Genomic DNA, 20304 nt, shown 5'->3' with positions numbered 1-20304 from the left:
CCTAGGAAGCGATTTTCATTTTTTTTTTGAAAATCGCTGCTAAAATAAAATTAAAAAATTGCTACGATTTTCAATTTTTTAATTTTTTTTAAAAAAATGAAAATCGCTGCCTGAAGCAGCGATTTTTTTTTTTAAAAAAAAATTGAATATTGCTGCCATGGTAGCAATTTGATTTTTAAAAAAAAAAGAATCACATTTTGCAAAATCACTGCAATAACAGCGATTTTGCTTTTTTCTGGAGTAAATCGATGTTGTTCCAGCGATTTTGCCGTTTCGATTAATATAAAATTTTATATATCGTTTTAAAATTTGTGTTAATATTTTATAAACTTTAGGCTCCGAACTCTATTTATATATTAAGCACAACTTTATTTGTGGCTTGTGGTGCTCCTTGGAGTTTGACTCTTCATGTTGTCTATACATTTTTTTAATCGATTATTGTAACGATCCTTTATGATTGTTATGGGTAGTCCAATGGTAAAAAAATGTTTGGGTCTGGAAATTTTTTGGATAGTAGAGTCTAGGTCAGGCAAAATTTGAGTGAGGCATGTCTAGGGAAATTTGGGAATGGATTCGTGGTATGTCTATCGAAGTTTAGATCGTGTTCTCTATTAGTTAAACATTAAGAAATTCAGAGCTTTTCGAAAGTGGATTTCAAGTGATTAGATCTCCTGGTATCGAACTTGGCGTGAAGGGGTTAATAATGTCAAATAAAGTTGAAAAGATGCTGGAAATTATTGAACTCGGTAAAATAGGGATTTCAGAGACACCGTTATATGGTATGTACAAGGCTTTATGGACTGCAATAGCTGAAAATTCTTATTAGTTACATTCCAAATAAAAATCGACATGGTTTCTCTCTCCTTTATCCTCGAATTTCCAACATCAATGTTTAACACTCCGTTGATAATATTCAATCTATGTCAAACTGAAGTAGATTGATTTGTGATTTTTGCTGGTAGTGAAGAAGATTTTAGAATGAATACAAAATAAAAAGAAATACAAAACTTGTTGACGTATAAAATGAGATTGAAATAAAAATTAGTGAGCACAACAAAATACAAAACTTGTTGGCATTTAGTTAAAATGATTTTTATAAAAAAAAAATACAAAAATGTATGCATACAAAATGCTACCGTCCATAAAAACAGCAAAGAATACAATTTGATAGCTTAGATGCAAAATGCAACAAGCTATAAAGTTATTCGTCATCACGTTGATCTTCAACAATTTCATCAACTTCTTCGGCATCTATAATTCTTCTTTTCTTTGGACTGTTGGTTTCATTACTCATGTGGGTAGGATCATGTCAATTTAGATTTGCTTTCTTTAATCATTTTAGCCGCAGAACCTACATTTTTGAAGAATCTTTGATTAATGTTTGTATGAATATTAGTGTAGTTTACTACAATATCTCCAATACAAGAACAAATCACAAAAAATCAAATCATACAATTAAAATTGTGAAAAAAACAAAAAATACACAATATACCAAAAATCTCAAAAGATACTTGATGACAATGTGTTTGCCTATATCAGTGGGTGCAAATTTTTTGAATGATATTGGGAAAAAAATGATTTTCTAAGAGAAATATTATGGAGTCTAGTTAAACAAAGAAAGTTTTATATTATTTGAAGTGAAAGAAATGAGTAGAAGCGTGAGAGAGATAAAGGAGAGAATTTGGTAAAAAATTAAGAGAGAGAAAAGTGGTTAAAGTCTTTTTTTCATCTGATAATGGAGTTAAAATAAGGCAAAGATAGATAGACCTGATTTGAGAAACTAAGTAAGAGAAAGGAATTATTTTAAAGTGTAATAAATATATCCTTCAACGCTGAGATGACACAGAGAGTGTATGCACTCTGTATGCATGTGAGAGAATTTGTGAGTCACAAGCATGATATGTTATCACTTGTGTGAACCTCCCCTATATTTCGAGTGAATTGGTTGAGCGTGATTTGTCCATCTCCTTTGTGGACGTAGGTCGATTGACCGAATCACGTTAAATCTTTGTGTCTTTTGATATATTTCTCGTTGTCTTCTTACTCGTTGTCTTTGAGGTTTGCTTTGCTAGCTTCCGCATTTACACCTACTTATTTCCGGTCCTAACAATGTCCATTTTCAATTGCATATTTTCATAATTAATTAGTAAACATAATGAATAAGATTTAAGTTGACATCTTTTTAATTAGTTTCTATTTTTCATTATGAAACAGATTCAAATTTTATCATTTTTAGAAATACAATTAATTTTTTTTCACAACATACTTAAATTGTCGGCGGATTTTTTCGGTATTTTTCATCAATATGTATAATATCAAAAGAAATTTTCTTTTTCTTTTAATTTTTCACTCAAATACTTGACATGAAATTCACTAGTGAGCAAAAATAATTTTGTATATTAGAAATTTAAAATAAGTTATCTTGATTACATTTTAAATTAAAACTATTTTAGTTTTGCTTTAATTTTCCGTTGTAATAATACACCATCTTTCTTCTTATTTCTTTAAACTTCGATTGTCCTTTACTTTATCTTGCCAAAATAATACTTGAGTGAGAAGCAATTGGCGGTAAAAAAATGAATTTGATAATAGATATTGAATTTGGTGGCAGGATACAATTTTAATGGTGATTGCTATGAGTTTTAATGGTAAAAATAGAGTATTTTAGTGATTATGGTGAGTATAGTGATGGTAATGAATTTTTTAATTTTCATAAAAATCTGACAATTTGATGATGTGGTGCTGACATGTAACGACTCGCTAGGTCGTTTTGAGAACTAGGACTAGTTTGACTCTTTATGAAAATTTAACGGGGTATTTTTAAACTATTAGATAACTATGTGTACCCAATTGATGAAACTTTTATTAAATAAATAATTAGATAATAGGTTAGTGGAGTTTCACGGTTAATAATTTCTTATTTAGAAGAAAAGGAAAACGAAAAGTGGGAAGGCAAAACCTTACCACAGGCGACCAGCGAGAGGGAGAAAAATCATAGCCATTGTTCAGGTAAAGATATGAGATATTCGTTCTTTTCAATTCTATATATACTAATATATTGTCGGAGTGCTTGAGATTATGTTATTATTTTATGCTATATTGATAATGGGTGATAAGAAACAATGGGTAAGTTGGTGATGATTACTAAATTATATTACATTGTAAGCAATTGGGTTAGTATTCAAAAAAATATATATATATATATAAAAATCGATCGAAGTCGAATAGTTGAATGGCTGCAGGTTAATGTTTTCTGTGATTTTGTCAAAAGAATTTATTATATATATTGTTAGTTTCAAAATGGTAGGAATAAGATTGAGCAAATCATTGTCAATGATTGCCAATGATTCAAATTTAATAAATATTCTAGAAAATTGGCACTTGTTTACAAATGGGTTTCTGCCAATGGGTGGGAAGTTGGTTCGTGTTTTATTCGTATATTAAAATGCTAGTTTTTAATATATATTGGGATTGGTAATTAATTATTTGGTGTTATTTTATATGATCTAACATTGAATTTTAGTCCATTTGAAGAGCTTAGAGTTAAGTTCTTGGCTTGAAATTTAGCAAGTATGAAAAAATTTGGCATGCCAATATATATCAAGATTTGGAATTTATTGAAAAAAATGAGTGAGTGTTAGCGTCTATGATAGACATATAATAATTTGAATGTCTACAAAAATTGCTTACTTACGAATATTGCAAAATTGGTAGATTGGGAACGTTCCGAAACCTTGCGAAAAGGAAAGGAAAAATCTTAAAAAATTCGTGGCACAAGCTCGGCATCTAAGGTATGTTAAGACTTGTTAGACTTGTTGAAGGACGTTTTCCTAATTAAAGATTAAAAATAAAAATAGACAAAGGGGTAAGGGGAAAATATGGTGGTCTCGTATCAATGGTGTGACGGGCATTGGTACGAGTACTGGTGTTATAAAACGGAAAATTTCTATTATAGAATATGGATTGAAATTTGAGAATGCCAAAGCATATGGGCATTAGCTGATATATTATTGACTTGAATTCCTTGTGTAATTGTGTTTTATTTACTTCACCTGTATAGTTGAGATAATTGAGGTGGTTATGTATTATATTCATATTGATTGATTGAGATGCATCATCATCCCCTCTATTGAAACAATATTGTGCACATGCATAGAGATGAGACTGAGTATAAGTTGGGCACGTGGAGATCGTCCGTGCTGGGGATGGTGAGATGTTAAGATTGTAATTTCGGCACGTGGAGACCGTCCGTGCGAAAATTGTTTGATATTATGATAGTGCGTTGAGATCGTCCGCACAGACACGTGGAGATCGTCTGTGTTGGTATATGGACCTCGCGAGTCCCCCATGGGTCATGAACTCTCGATGTATTTTCGAGGAGTATCATGTATATACGGTTGAGTGAGTACTGGGTATTCTGAGACATATCATTACATGACATCATATTGCATTGCATTTTATCCCATCATTCATTCTTGATGAATATATGTTTCGTTTGGTGTTTGGAAAATATTAAATGTTGATTTCCTTTATTGATGAAATTCATTTGGTGTTTGGAAAATATTAAATGTTGATTTCCTTTATTGATGAAACTTAAATAGCAAGTGTAATATATATATATACTTGTACATTCTAAGAATTTATTTTCTTATATAACTCCCGTCACTACTTCTTCGTTGTCGGTCAATGAGACATACTAGGTACACGTGGTTTCGTACTCATACTACGCTTGTTACACTCTTTGTGGTGCAGATTCGATTCCGAGTAGAAGCACATCTCGTGGAGCAATTTGAGTCCGAGCTTGGAGTTGTGGTGAGCTGCTTGGCTGTTCCGTGGCCCACACCTCCCTCTATCTTTTATTTATTCTGTTATTAGTATTCAAACAAGATATCCCTTATGTTAGATTTTTCATTTAGTTTCAAACTTGCATCGAATTTTAGAAGCTCTTGTACTTAAGACACCAATTCTTGGGTGATATATTTTACCTTCCACATTTCGTATTCATAAGGAACTCAATGTTGGAGATTCTTACTAAGCGTTGGTCTTTTTTACTCATTTGTTGGTTTAGTTGGGTTAATATGTTGGGTTGGCTTACCTATTGGTTGGGAACATAGGTGCCATCACAACTTGCAAAAATTTGTGTCGTGACAAATTTGGTATCAGATCCCTAGGTTCATCGGTCTCAAGAGTACAAGGGCAATGTCTAGTAGAGTCTTGCGGATCGGTATGAAGACGTCCATACCTATCTTCGAGAGGCTGTAGGACATTTAGAAAATAATTTGTTCTTTTATTCATTATCGTGCACACTTGACCTTGTAGAAATTCTAATCTTGATATTTCATTCTCTCTCAGTTGGCGAGGAATCGTACATCGGCAAGTGGTGGTCAGGATCCTATTCCTGTGCCTGCTTCTGGAAACACTGTCCGAGGTAGAGGTAGGAGACGAGCTCGAGGTCGGGGTAGGGGCCGTGTTGCAGCACCTGTGGATGTTCAAGTACCAGTAGCTACCCAGGGTCGTGATAGGGCCGTACCTCCTGATGCAGAGGTTATTCATGGGGATGTGCAAAATTGTGTCGAGGGGGATGGGCCAGCTCAGGCTCCAACCAGTACTATTGTCCCCCAGTTCTTCAAGATACCTTGGCTCGTATGTTAGGAATCCTAGAGGGGACGGCCCAGGCAGGAGCTTTGCCTGTCACTTCTGATGGCTCACAGACCCGTGTTGGAGGTCAAACTCCAGATCCGATAGTTCCTCCAGATTCTCAGACTCCCAGGACTCAGCCAGCTGCCGCTGTAGCTCCTCGTTTGGATAGTATGGGTTTTCCAGATATGACATCACATTTGGTGAACAGGCCTTCTATGACTATTGATGAGCAAAAGATGTTTGGGACTTATACTGGTGACTTAGCTGAGGATGCATATGAATTCATAGTTAGTTGTCATGAGAGGTTGCATAATCTTGGATTAGTGGAGTCTCATGGAGTTGACTACACAGCGTTTCAGATGACTGGCTCTGCTAAGCAGTGGTGGAGGGATTATATTAGTAGTAGGCTAGCTGGATCCCATCCACTATCCTCGACTGAGTTTACTCAGGTATTTCTATCCAAATTTGTTCCACGCAGTGAGAGGGAGCGCAAGAGGGCCGAGTTTGAGGGTTTGCAGCAAAATGGTATGTCAGTTGCAGAGTATGAGGGTAAATTTCATGCCTTGGCTAGGCATGCTTCGATGATACTTCCCACAGAGGCTGAGAGAGTGAGAAGGTTTGTTAAGGGGTTGATTATTCCGATCCGTCAAGGAGTTTCTCAGGTTGCTGCTTCTGGTGTTCCATTCCAGAAAGTGGTAGATGCTGCTAAGGAGTTGGAGATGATTCGACGTGAGGGATTTGAGCAGCGAGAGGACAAGAGGACTTGTTATTTAGGTGATTATGGTGGTGCTCCGCCTAGGAGTCGGGGTTACTTGGGCAGAGGTTATCACCCTCAGTCCAGCAGACCCATTCATGCTGCTATACCAGCGTCTGAGGCTGGTTACGCTGGGCATAACTCTTTGAGCTCGGTACATACTTCGCAGGGTTCATCTTCTAGACCTGTAGTTCGTGGAGGGCATTCTGGTCATTCCGGTTCCTCTCATCAGCCGGCGTCTCGTAGGGGTTGTTTTGAGTGTGGTAATATGGGACACTTTGTGAGAGATTGCCCTAGGACCAGACGTGGTGGCTTACATCAGGGTTCTCAGGTTTCGACTTCCAGGGCTGCACAACCTCCAGCTAGGGGTGGTGCACAGAATGGTAGAGGTGGTTCTCATTCAGGTAGAGGTGGTTCTCCTTCTGGTCGAGATGGTGTTCGTGGAGGTTCACAATCTGATGGAGGTCGTTCTCAATGTTATGCTTTTCCAGGTAGGCCAGAGGCTGAAGCCTTAGATGCTGTTATCACAGGTATTATTCCGGTTTGTCATCGACCAGCTACTGTATTATTTGATCCAGGCTCTACTTATTCTTATGTGTCCACATATTTTGCTCCTAGTCTGGATATATTGTGGGAGTCTCTTGATTTGCCGATACGTGTTTCTACTCCTGTTGGGGATTCTGTAGTTGTAGATCAAGTGTATCGTTTATGTACTGTTACTTTGATGGGGTATGACACTCATGCAGATTTAAAGGTCTTAGATATGATAGATTTTGATGTGATTCTTGGTATGGATTGGTTATCTTCTTACCACGCAATTTTAAATTGTCATGCCAAGACCATCACTTTAGCTATGCCTGGAATTCCTATAGTAGAATGGAGAGGTACTCTTAGTCAGCCTTCTAAGGGTGTGATATCATTCCTTAAGGCTCGTCAGTTGGTATAAAGAGGATGTTTGGCGTACTTGGCCCACATTCGAGATACTAGTATTGAGACTCCTATGCTTGAGTTTATTCCAGTAGTGAGTGAATTTTCAGAAGTATTTCCGACCGATTTGCCAGGTCTTCCACCAGATCGAGATATTGATTTTTGTATTGATGTGGAGCTAGGCACTCGGCCTATTTCCATTCCTCCTTATCGTATGGCACCAGCTGAATTGAAAGAGTTGAAGGAGCAGCTGCAGGATTTGTTGAGCAAAGGTTTTATTAGACCAAGTGTATCTCCTTGGGGTGCTCCAGTGTTATTTGTGAAGAAGAAAGATGGATCTATGCGTATGTGTATTGACTATCGGCAGTTGAACAAGGTAACCATCAGAAATAAGTATCTGATACCTCGTATTGATGATTTATTTGATCAGTTGCAGGGTGCTTCAGTTTTCTCCAAAATTGACTTGAGATCTGGCTATCATCAGTTGAAGGTTAGGGCGGAGGATATCCCTAAGACGGCTTTTCGAACACGTTATGGTCATTACAAGTTTTTGGTGATGTCTTTCGGACTGACTAATGCCCCAGCAGCTTTTATGGACTTGATGAATGGAGTGTTCAGACCGTATTTAGATTCCTTTGTTATTGTCTTCATAGATGATATATTGATATACTCACGCACTAAGGAGGAGCATGAGCATCATTTGAGGATTGTTCTTGGGATTCTAAAGGAGAAGAGGCTTTATGCAAAGTTTTCAAAGTGTGAGTTTTGGCTTAGTTCGGTAGCATTCTTGGGACAAGTAGTGTCCAAAGAGGGTATCATGGTGGATCCTAAGAAGATTGAGGCGGTTAGAGATTGGGTCAGACCTACTTCAGTTACTGAGATTCGGAGTTTCTTGGGCCTTGCAGGTTATTGTCGACGGTTTGTTGAGGGTTTTGTCATCCATTGCATCTCCATTAACTAGATTGACACAGAAGGAGGTGACTTTTCAGTGGTCTGACGAATGTGAGGTTAGTTTCCAAAAGCTCAAGACTTTGTTGACTACTTCTCCGATTTTGACCCTACTTGTGGAGGGAGAGGGTTTTGTCGTATATTGTGATGCTTCTCGGGTTGGTCTTGGTTGTGTGTTGATGCAGAAGGGAAGGGTGATAGCTTATGCTTTGAGGCAGTTAAAGGTTCATGAGAAGAACTACCCTATTCATGATTTAGAATTGGCGGCTGTGGTGTTTGCATTAAAAATTTAGAGGCATTATCTTTATGGTGTGCATTGTGAGGTGTTCAAGGATTATCGTAGTCTCCAGTATATATTCAATCAGAGGGATCTAAATTTGAGGCAGAGGAGATGGTTGGAGTTGCTCAAAGACTACGATATGACTATTCTTTATCACCCAGGCAAAGCAAATGTTGTAGCAGATGCCTTGAGTCGGAAGGCGTTAAGTATGGGTAGCCTAGCCATGTTACAGGTTGGCGAGCGTCCCCTAGCTAGGGGTGTCCAATCCCTGGCCAATAGCTTTGTGAGACTTGATATTTCAGAATCTGGTAAGGTATTGGCTTATATGGAGGCTAGGTCATCCTTGTTGGAGCGAATTCGAGCTCAACAGTTTGATGATGGTGATTTATGTAAGATTAGGGACAAGGTTTTAAAAGGAGAAGCCAGGGCTGCAATTCTTGATAGTGAGGGAGTTTTGAGGATTAAGGGTCGTATATGTGTTCCTCGTACAGGTGATTTGACTAGATTGATCATGGAGGAGGCTAATAGTTCGAGGTACTCTATTCATCCGGGGGCTACTAAGATGTATCGTGACTTGAAGCAACACTATTGGTGGTGTCGTATGAAGAGGGACATAGTAGATTTTGTATCCCAGTGTCTGAATTGTCAGCAAGTGAAGTATGAACACCAAAAGCCTGGAGGTATGACACAGAGGATGCCTATACCTGAGTGGAAGTGGGAGCGTATTGCTATGGACTTTGTGGTAGGATTTCCGTGTACTTTGGGTAAGTTTGATGCTATGTGGGTCATTGTGGATCGACTGACTAAGTCTGCACACTTTGTACCAGTTCAGACGACCTATAATTTAGAGAAGTTAGCCAAAATCTATATTCGAGAGATAGTTCGTTTGCATGGGGTTCCTATTTCTATTATTTCAGATCGTGGCACTCAATTTACATCTAATTTCTGGCGGTCTATGCAGAAGGAGTTGGGCACTCGGGTGGATCTTAGTACAGCCTTTCACCCTCAGACTGATGGTCAATCTGAGCGCACTATTTAGGTTCTCGAGGATATGTTGCGGGCATGTGTGATTGACTTTGGTGGTCAGTGAGACCAGTTCTTACAATAATAGTTATCACTCGAGCATTGTGATGGCACCATTTGAGGCTCTGTATGGTAGGAGATGTCGATCTCCAATTGGCTGGTTTGATGCATTTAAGGTTAGACCATGGGGTACAGATTTGTTGAGGGAGTCCTTGGACAAGGTCAAGGTTATCCAAGATAGACTTCTCATGGCTCAGAGTAGGCAAAAGAGTTATGCAGATCGAAAGATTCGTGATTTAGAGTTTATGGTTGGAGAGAGGGTTCTACTTAAGGTTTCACCCATGAAGGGTGTGATGAGATTTGGAAAGAAGGGCAAGTTGAGTCCAAGGTACATTGGTCCTTTCGAGGATGTGGAGCGTATTGGTGAGGTGGCATATCAGTTGGCTTTTCCACCTGGGTTGTCAGGTGTCCATCCTGTATTTCATATTTCAATGCTTAAGAAGTATCATCAGGGTGGTGATCACGTGATTCAATGGGATTTAGTGTTACTTGATCAGAATTTGACTTTTGAGGAAGAGCCGATCACCATTTTGGATAGGCAAATTCGGAAGCTAAGGTCCAAAGAGATTGCTTCAGTAAAGGTTCAGTGGAAGCATCGTCCAGTGGAGGAGGCTACATGGGAGACAAAGGCAGACATGAGGAGTAAATATCCTCATCTTTTTGAGTGTCCAGGTTAGCTCTTTTCTTTTTCCGTTCGAGGATGAACATTTGTTTAAGTGGTAGGTGATGTAACGACCCGCTAGGTCGTTTTGAGAACTAGGACTAGTTTGACTCCTTTTGAAAATTTAAAGGGTATTTTTAAACTATTAGATAACTATGAGTACCCAATTGATGAAACTTTTATTAAATAAATAATTAGATAATAGGTTAGTGGAGTTTCACGGTTAATAATTTCTTATTTAGAAGAAAAGGAAAATGAAAAGTGGGGAGGCGAAACCTTACCACAGGCGACCAACGAGAGGGAGAAAAATCATAGCCATTGTTCAGGTAAAGATATGAGATATTCGTTCTTTTCAATTTTATATATAGTAATATATTGTCGCAGTGCTTGGGATTATGTTATTATTTTATGCTATATTGATAATGGGTGATAAGAAACAATGGGTAAATTGGTGATGATTACTAAATTATATTACATTGTTAGCAATTGGGTTAGTATTCAAATATATATATATATATATGTATATATATATATATATATATATATATATGTATATATATATATATATATATATAAATCGATCGAAGTCGAATAGTTGAATGGCTGCAGGTTAATGTTTTCTGTGATTTTGTCAAAAGAATTTATTATATATATTGTTAGTTTCAAAATGGTAGGAATAAGATTGAGCCAATCATTGTCAATGATTGCCAATGATTCAAATTTAATAAATATTCTAGAAAATTGGCACTTGTTTACAAATGGGTTTCTGCCAATGGGTGGGAAGTTGGTTCGTGTTTTATTCGTATATTGAAATGCTAGTTTTTAATATATATTGGGATTGGTAATTAATTATTTGGTGTTATTTTATATGAGCTAACATTGAATTTTAGTCCATTTGAAGAGGTTAGAGTTAAGTTCTTGGCTTGAAATTTAGCAAGTATGAAAAAATTTGGCATGCCAATATATATCAAGATTTGGAGTTTATTGAAAAAAATGAGTGAGTGTTAGCGTCTATGATAGACATATAATAATTTGAATGTCTAGAAAAATTACTTACTTATGAATATTGCAAAATTGGTAGATTGGGAACGTTCCGAAACCTTGCAAAAAGGAAAGGAAAAATCTTAAAAGATTCGCGGCACAAGCTCGGCATCTAAGGTATGTTAAGACTTGTTAGACTTGTTGAAGGACGTTTTCCTAATTAAAGATTAAAAATAAAAATAGATAAAGGGGTAAGGGGAAAATATGGTGGTCTCGTATCAATGGTGTGACGGGCATTGGTACGAGTACCGGTGTTATAAAACGAAAAATTTCTATTATAGAATGTGGATTGAAATTTGAGAATGCCAAAGCATATGAGCATTAGCTGATATATTATTGACTTGAATTCCTTGTGTGATTGTGTTTTATTTACTTCACTCGTATAGTTGAGATAATTGAGGTGGTTATGTATTATATTCATATTGATTGATTGAGATGCATCATCATCCCCTCTATTGAAACAATATTGTGCACATGCATAAAGATGAGACTGAGTATAAGTTGGGCACGTGGAGATCGTCCGTGCTGGGATGGTGAGATGTCAAGATTGTAATTTGGGCACGTGGAGACCGTCCGTGCAAAAATTGTTTGAAATTATGATAGTGCGTTGAGATCGTCCGCACAGACACGTGGAGATCGTCCATGTCGGTATATGGACCTCGCGAGTCCCCCATGGGTCATGAACTCTCGATGTATTTTCGAGGAGTATCATGTATATACGGTTGAGTGAGTACTGGGTATTCTGAGACATATCATTACATGGCATCATACTGCATTGCATTTCATCCCATCATTCATTCTTGATGACTATATGTTTCGTTTGGTGTTTGAAAAATATTAAATGTTGATTTCCTTTATTGATGAAACTTAAATAGTAAGTGTAATATATATATATATATATATATATATATATATATATATATATATATATATACTTGTAAAATCTAAGAATTTATTTTCTTATATAACTCCCGTCACTACTTCTTCGTTGTCGGTCAATGAGACATACTGGATACACATGGTTTCGTACTCATACTACGCTTGTTGCACTCTTTGTGGTGCAGATTCGATTCCGAGTAGAAGCACATCTCGTGGAGCAATTTGAGTCCGAGCTTGGAGTTGTGATGAGCTGCTTGGCTGTTCCGTGGCCCACACCTCCTTCTATCTTTTATTTATTCTGTTATTAGTATTCAAACAGGATATCCCTTATGTTAGATTTGTCATTTAGTTTCAGACTTGCATCGAATTTTAGAAGCTCTTGTACTTAAGACACCAATTCTTGGGGTGATATATTTTATCTTCCGCATTTCGTATTCATAAGGAACTCAATGTTGGAGATTCTTGCTAAGCGTTGGTCTTTTTTACTCATTTGTTGGTTTAGTTGGGTTAATATGTTGGGTTGGCTTACCTATTGGTTGGGAACATAGGTGCCATCACGACTTGTAAAAATTTGGGTCGTGACATGACATAAGGATGATGTGGGGAGAGTGTAAGACAACTCCCTTCACGTGAGTGATTATAGAAGATTTAGGATGCATTCATTATACTTTAAAATGATTCAGCGGGGGGGGAGGGGGTTGGGGGTATAAGACTCATGTATAGTTAAGGTGTGTCGCTGATATTCAATCTTTAGTTGAAGGGGTACTAATGCTTTATTCCTTAGCTACTCTTTATGTCCCTAATTACTTGTTCATTTTTTCTTTTTTCGTTGTCCCTTATCTTATTACTTGTTCATGTTGACAAATCAAGAAAGGAAAAAAATATTTTTTCCTATTATATCATCAATTAATTGTTTGAAAAAGGTAGAATTTCTAGAAAATCTTAAGTTTTTAATTCACTCACTTCTTAATTAATAGGGTTAAAATGGAAACTTCATCATGTCAATCATTATTTCATAATAAGTGTGTCAATTCAAAAATGGACAAATATTTAGGGACATAGGGAGTTTATAATTAGTATATTTTACATAAATCTCATAGTGTTGAGAGTTAATTACATTATTTTCCTATTCTTTGCAAATTACAAAAGTTCCTTAAAATTTATAGATTATACATCACTGGACTTTCGGCAGACATCCAAATACATAGGTGAGGGATGTATTCAAGAGGTGAAGGATCTATAAGAGGGAATAAGACATGTAAGTATATCACTGAACTTTTGGATACATCCGTAGACATTGCATACATAGGTGAGAGATGTATCAGATAGGGATGTATCAACGAGAGGAGCTAGAGTGATGCATAAAGAGGAGATTTTTGAAAAAAAATAATTAAATGGTAGAAAATATTAGAAATTATGGTAAAATAAGATGTGTATTTAGACAATTTTTCATATAATTAACATATTGATTTTAATAATTATTTTAAAGCATAATTATTTTTAATTATTATGTTAAGAATTTTGAAAAATTAGCTAATTTTGCCTTACATAAATAAAAAGGAAAAAAATATTGAGAAGAGACTTAAATTTCCCTTTAACTTGTTTCGAAAATTCAGTTACATACTTAAACTATCAAAATGACCTATTACACGCTCAATCTTGCTTAAAGTGAAATTAACACCCCCTTCATAAGACAATATCAATTTGTGTGTGAAAATGTGTTATTCACGCGTTTTGACACGTAAATAAGATTTTTTTATTTTTAAATACTATTTTTGCTTAATATTTTCTTAGACTTTTGCAAAAAGTAGAAACCTAGGTTTTCTTCCTCCACTCACCTTACTTTCTTTCTTCTTCATTATTCATAAATTGAAGGGAAAACGAGAAATTTGAAGAGAGAACATGAGACAATAAGACGATTATGAAGTTTAGTGATGTTAGTGGTGGTGATAGGCAGTGGGCAACACGATTGTTGCCGGCAAAACAAATAAAACTTTCAAATTTGTAAAAGTTTTTCTGAAATCTTGGTAATTAAAATCAAATATGCTATTGATGGCTTGAAAAAAAGATAAAATTGTGATGGCTGTGAGTAGTGCTCCGTCGAGAATAAAGAAAACAAAGACATTAAATTATTTTCTTTCATGAATTTTTGAAAAATATAGACAATCAAACATATATTTTATGCATAAATATCATAGGATTTTCAATAAAAATCATTAGCTTTCTCATAATATTTCCAATATTCTTCTCCGATAAATCCTCTAGTGATTTCGAATAAAACTCATAAACCTTTAGCTAAAATTATTAACTTCCGTTGGAAATCAACATCATCCCTACTATTTTTTACTTCTATAGAGTGATGGATATTTGTAGAAACATCAATGGTGACAAAAAAATTGTAAAAAAGAAAGAACTATTTTTAAAAAAAAAATAAAAATATAAAACCTTTAAACAAATTGGGATCACCCAAAATAAAGAAAAAAAACATAACTAGTATATTAATAATTGTAATACTTAATTATATAATAATTAATAAAATAGTGTCGTGTGTTTAAATTTGTCATTTAAACATAATTTTTTTTAAACACTTTGAGGAAGGTAATGACACTTTTTATGTCATGTCACCTACTAAGAGGTACTAATAACACTTTAAATAAAATTAAAGTATATAATTTCGAGACAATTTCAAAAAAGAATTTATGTCTTTTTCCAAAATTATTATTAGGATTAATGTATAGAGGCTGCACTTGGCTGCTGGCCTTTGTGGTACTACACCTATTTAATGCATATTATTCATTTTTGTCGTTTCAATTTATTAGCCCAACATGCTGGCATACTATTGTACATACAAGAGATATAAATTTAGTGCTATATTGAGATCGATTGGATCCATTATTAGAAAATTGCTATTATATTCAATTCATTTTTTTATATTCAATTCATTTTTTTTAAGAGTATTAAATTTGTCAATTTTTAAATAATTTTTTTTATATGAGAAATAGTAAAATCTAATTTTTTTAAAAAAATTAAGCTAATTATATTCAATTTATTTTTTTAAGAGTGTATTAGATTTGTCAATCTTTTAATATTTTTTTTTATATGAGAAATAGCAAAATCAGAATTTTTATTAAGTAAACATTCAGGGTATGTAAAGATGTGTTAATTAAATCAAATTCTAACCTATAACATAATTTTTCAACGAAAGAGTGTCGCCTGACACCTCTTGAGTGATCGCTATTGTAGTTGTACGTTTCCGGCTATGTTGCGTAGATAATTTTGTTATATATTAAGAACTATTTGTGTTAGGTATTACTTTCTTTATCCAACAATATTTGTTCACGATATTTTTTTGAGATATCACTTTATGAAATCAATAGATATTTTTACACCTAATTCTTCATTTGTCCTTGTCATTAATTATAGTCATTCTATAAAAAAAAATGAATTCAGGGTAATAAAATCTTAGTTTAGTTAAGGTGTGTCTCCGAGATTTCGATTATAGTCTAGGAAGGTATTCGTACAATTTTCTTATATTTTTCATGACATTTTATTTATTATATTCAAAGGGTTATATAGTAAAATTACTTTTATATTTATAGTCTTTTGTGTGCAAAGTCCATGATAGACAAATATCGTTCTAACAGAGCAGAATAATATATATCAAGGTTTATTATTAATTTCAATCATTTCGTCTAAATTCAACCATCCAAAATGTAGAAAAAGAGGAATGAACTAAATGTATGGTAGGCATTTACCAGATTGCCTCAATAATACTATTAGGTATATTACCAGATATTTCTAACTTTACCTTAACCTAACTACTTCTATTAAATATCAGTAAATTAAACAATTTATTTTTGTAATAAAGAAAAAATATTCGATCGAAAATTCATTACCTTAAATATAACATTTATAGAGAACATGTCATGACTAAGGACAAAATAGGAAGTTAATTAAAAATTACGATATATTCGAAAATGGAAGAATATGATCACTCAATTTTCTTAACAGACTAAAAAAGAAAGACTGTTACAACCAGAGAGCTCCAGCTTCTTTGAGAAGTGGGACAAGAGTGCCATTAATATGAGAAGCCATAACTGTATCCATCGATCCAATTAGGTCACCACCTATGAACACAACCGGTATGGCAGGTGAGTTGCCAATAAGCTTTGAAAGCGCCCTCTCCATTCCTTTTCCATTAGGGTCTTGGTCTAACTCATACACCATCGGGCTCACCCCGAGCTCACAAAACAACCTCTTCATTGCATGGCACATGCAACAACTACTCGAGCTAAATATCACCACCGCGCTTCCTGATGCTAGCCTAGCCACCCTCTCCATCGACTCGGAAGACGATGACCTTTGCCTTGACCTAGTGTTTTGGTATTGCATTGTCACGATTTGTTTTTTTTTTTTTTTTTTGTATCGGTTAGTTGTGCATGGAAAGAATTAGAATATGATTTTACAAAAGGTATTTAAGGAACTTGATTTTGTTGGAATGATGAGAAAATATGAAAGAAATTCAAGGGTATATATAGTGTCTTAAAGATAGAAAGGGGTTATTTATTGTCTTTTGGTGCATGAGATATATCGAATTAAATTCTTCTACTACTTTCTCCGTTCACTTTTATTTATCATGTTATGTTTTTTGAAAGTCAATTTGATTAACTTTCAAAGTTAAATTATATTACATCAATTCAATATTTTAAATAAAAATTATATATTAAAAAACTATATGAAAAGTACTATAAGTTACAGTTTTTTTTTATATCAATATAATGAAAAAATACACTTTAAAATGTTAGTCAAAATTCTTATAAATTGACTCTAAAAATAGAAACCATAACAATTAAAAGTGGACAGATAGAGTAGTAAAGAATTCTGTGAATCATAATTATTCATTATTGACTTAACATCGAAATTATAAAATATATAATATTAAAATGACCAATATTTAATAATAAAGGTAAAACAGACATAAAATTATAAATTATTTATAAATTTCATAAACTAGACAAATATTATTACAAATTTCAAAATAATATAATAAACAAATAAAAATATCAAATCGGAGCCCTTATATCATTAAATTAAAGACCCTAAAAGTGCGTATATAGCCGCAAAAAAAAGGTTTTAGAAAAAAGCCTTTAATGGAAGTCGGCGTTGTGGTGTTTATGTCTTTAGTACAATAAATAAACTCAAAAGGATTACGTCAATAGCCAAGGAATACAATTTTACCTATCAATGTTTTATTATAACAATTAATTTAGTTAATTTATTAAAATTGAATTAATTTAGTATTTAACTTTTAAATATTTAAAAATTATATTGAAAAATTATAAGTTATTATCGACATAATTGAAAATACATTTTAAAATATTAATTAAAATTTATATAATTTAACTTTCAAAATGTAAAATATAATAAGTAAATACAAACAGAGCAAGTCATGTAAAAAATAAACTACTTAAATATTTTATGAAGATACTAATCATATTAAAAGAACTATATTTTATAATTTAATTTTTAGTTTATTTTTATAATTAATTATAATTTATTTCTGTATTACATTTTTTAATATATTATATTTTCTATATTCGTAGAAACTTGGAGTCTTTTACACGAATTTGCCTGATTTCATTATATCTTCTGTTTATTTTTCCAAGTATATAACTAAATAAGTTATATTTGTCATACAGTATAATTTCACTATATTAATATTCAATTAATTAATAGTTTTATTAAAATAATATTTCTTTTCAATTTTAACTTGGCTCAATGGAAAAAATAACTTATTTTAATAAGATATTAAGATAATTTATTTTTAAAAGAACCATATATAAATATATGATTTCGTTAATATTACAAATTAATAATTTGTTAAAAATACAAATATATCTAAGGCAATATAATAAGATAATTCTATCGTGTTTTATTTTTTAGTTAAAATTTAAATATCATTGAAACTCATTTCTAACTGTTCTTATTGCATTCAAAAGTTTTAATGTTGTGTTTTGAACTGTATCATAAAATTGTAAAGAATTCTAAATGTGATTAAGTGTTTTCTTACTCTGCAGTTGATTTCAAGAGTATTGTATCATCTTCTAATTTATCATAAACATTTTTTCTATGATATTCATAATTTCTTCTAAGCTCAACTTTGAACATGTATCATTATCGCTCATCTAACAGACCGTTAATGTTTATTTTGTTATAATAATCGAAATCATTAATCATGATCTCAAGTTCATAAAAAATATTTTTGCAAGTAGATTCATTTAAATTTTTTGAGATTTCATCCTCAAACGAATTTTGTGGTATCAAAACACTCTTTAAATTAGTAAATATTAATTTATTAAATAAAAAATATCTCTATAAAACGTCTAGTTTAGTTTATATCTAAAATTTAGAGGATTAATTAGATTAATTTAACAAATCTTTTATTCATAATTAAAAGAAAAAATAAATAAACTAACCAATATTATGAGAAAATTCTCTATTCCACAAAAATTTAACCTCTCATTAGTAACTAAAGGTGCCACGTGTATACAAAAATATGTCATAGTCATTAGATATAGTTTTATATTAATTGTAAGAGTAATAAATTAATCGTACAAATTATAGGTTATGCGGCATTTATTGTAAGAGAGATACTATATTTTACGAGTCGTTTTTATATTTATATCTACAAAACGGAAACTTATTGAGCGACGCCTCTTTCTAACAACACATCAACCAACCAACGTTTATTTTTGAGGCACGAATATCTCGTTTTCTTTAAAATTTAAATTTATTAAAATAATTCCCATCATTAATAATTATGTTCTTAATTTGTTTCCTCAAAAACATAACACACTAATAATGTTGTATAGCTTAAAGTAATTTTAAATTAGCATGGACGGATTAAGGAAGGTAAATAATGTTATTTGACACTACTTCGTTGAAAATTTTTACTAAATAGATATATTCAATTAAAAAATAAAAGCAAATATAACAGTTATATATTATAACTTATAAGTGATATTCTTATTTTAAAGCACGTAAAACTATCATGAAGGTTTTGGTTTCAAACCTCAACAACCTTATTTTTTGATTTTTTTATTTGTTTGAGTTCAAACCTTCACAATTTCATTTTTTTATGTGTTTTTTTCTCTTTTCATTTATGCATATATTGCTTGCGATAAATTTTATGTACGTCACTCTATTTTAGTTAAAGAATCTAAAGTTATAAAAAAGAAATATTTTCTATCAATATATAATTTCTCTCTTTTATATAGTAAATTGATTAAAGACGCAAAGTTTGTTTGGAGAGCCTACCAAGTAAATGAAATTGATGTAATTAATTGATAATAAATATAAGTTCAAATAATTACAATGACCTGTTTATTTGTCACAATGTAATTATAATTATATTGGTTGCACAAATGTTATCATAAGGTTATATTGTATTTTAACAACAAAAATTAACTATCTAAATTTAAATTTTATATTAGACAAATAAAGACTTTTGCAATTAATATAAAATTGAATATATAACACATGTATTGTCTTTTGAAAATATGTTAATAATCAACATATGTTCTTAACTAAAATATCATAAGAAAAAATAATTGATTTATATTTTTTTCAAATTAATATAAATTTAATTAAATCGATATATAATATAAAGCTAGATAAAAGTAAAATGTTGTGACACCTCTCTTTGTTCAAAGATTCATAGAATCGTTTTTCTCGTTTTTTGATATTTTTTATTTTTTTAATTATTATTGTATAAAAATGAATAGGCCCAACTCGACAAGATCGGGGCTTAAAACCAAACCTTAAAGAGAGCTAATAATATTTTAAGAAGTATTTTATTTCTTTAATCTCTTTATCTTAACTTCACTTGCCAATGAGTTTAACGATTCATTCTGGATTTTTTTTTTAACAATTCATTTGTATATTATGTCCAAGGTAATGACTATGAATTTTACCATGCATATTCTTCAAACATGTTCTTGTATAGCTTGATCAAATTAATTAATTAATCATTTCAATTAGGCTTTAAAAATTATCGTTAACTTTCATGATAGATTTTTCATTTGTTCCCTA

General features: G+C 32.6%; 1 protein-coding gene across 1 annotated transcript; it reads right to left on the bottom strand.

The window, feature by feature from the left end:
- Positions 1-16089: 16089 nt before the first annotated feature.
- On the bottom strand, positions 16090-16726 carry LOC101263930 (glutaredoxin-C1-like). Its single transcript, XM_004228383.5, has one exon. It carries the CDS (start codon positions 16603-16605, stop codon positions 16243-16245), a length of 363 nt encoding a protein of 120 aa, XP_004228431.1. The 5' UTR covers positions 16606-16726; the 3' UTR covers positions 16090-16242.
- Positions 16727-20304: the final 3578 nt, after the last annotated feature.

Source organism: Solanum lycopersicum, chromosome 1 (assembly GCF_036512215.1).
Source record: "Solanum lycopersicum chromosome 1, SLM_r2.1".
Taxonomy (NCBI): domain Eukaryota; kingdom Viridiplantae; phylum Streptophyta; class Magnoliopsida; order Solanales; family Solanaceae; genus Solanum; species Solanum lycopersicum.
The sequence above is the reverse complement of the archived record's forward strand: the minus strand, read 5'-3'. Positions and strand labels throughout refer to the sequence as shown.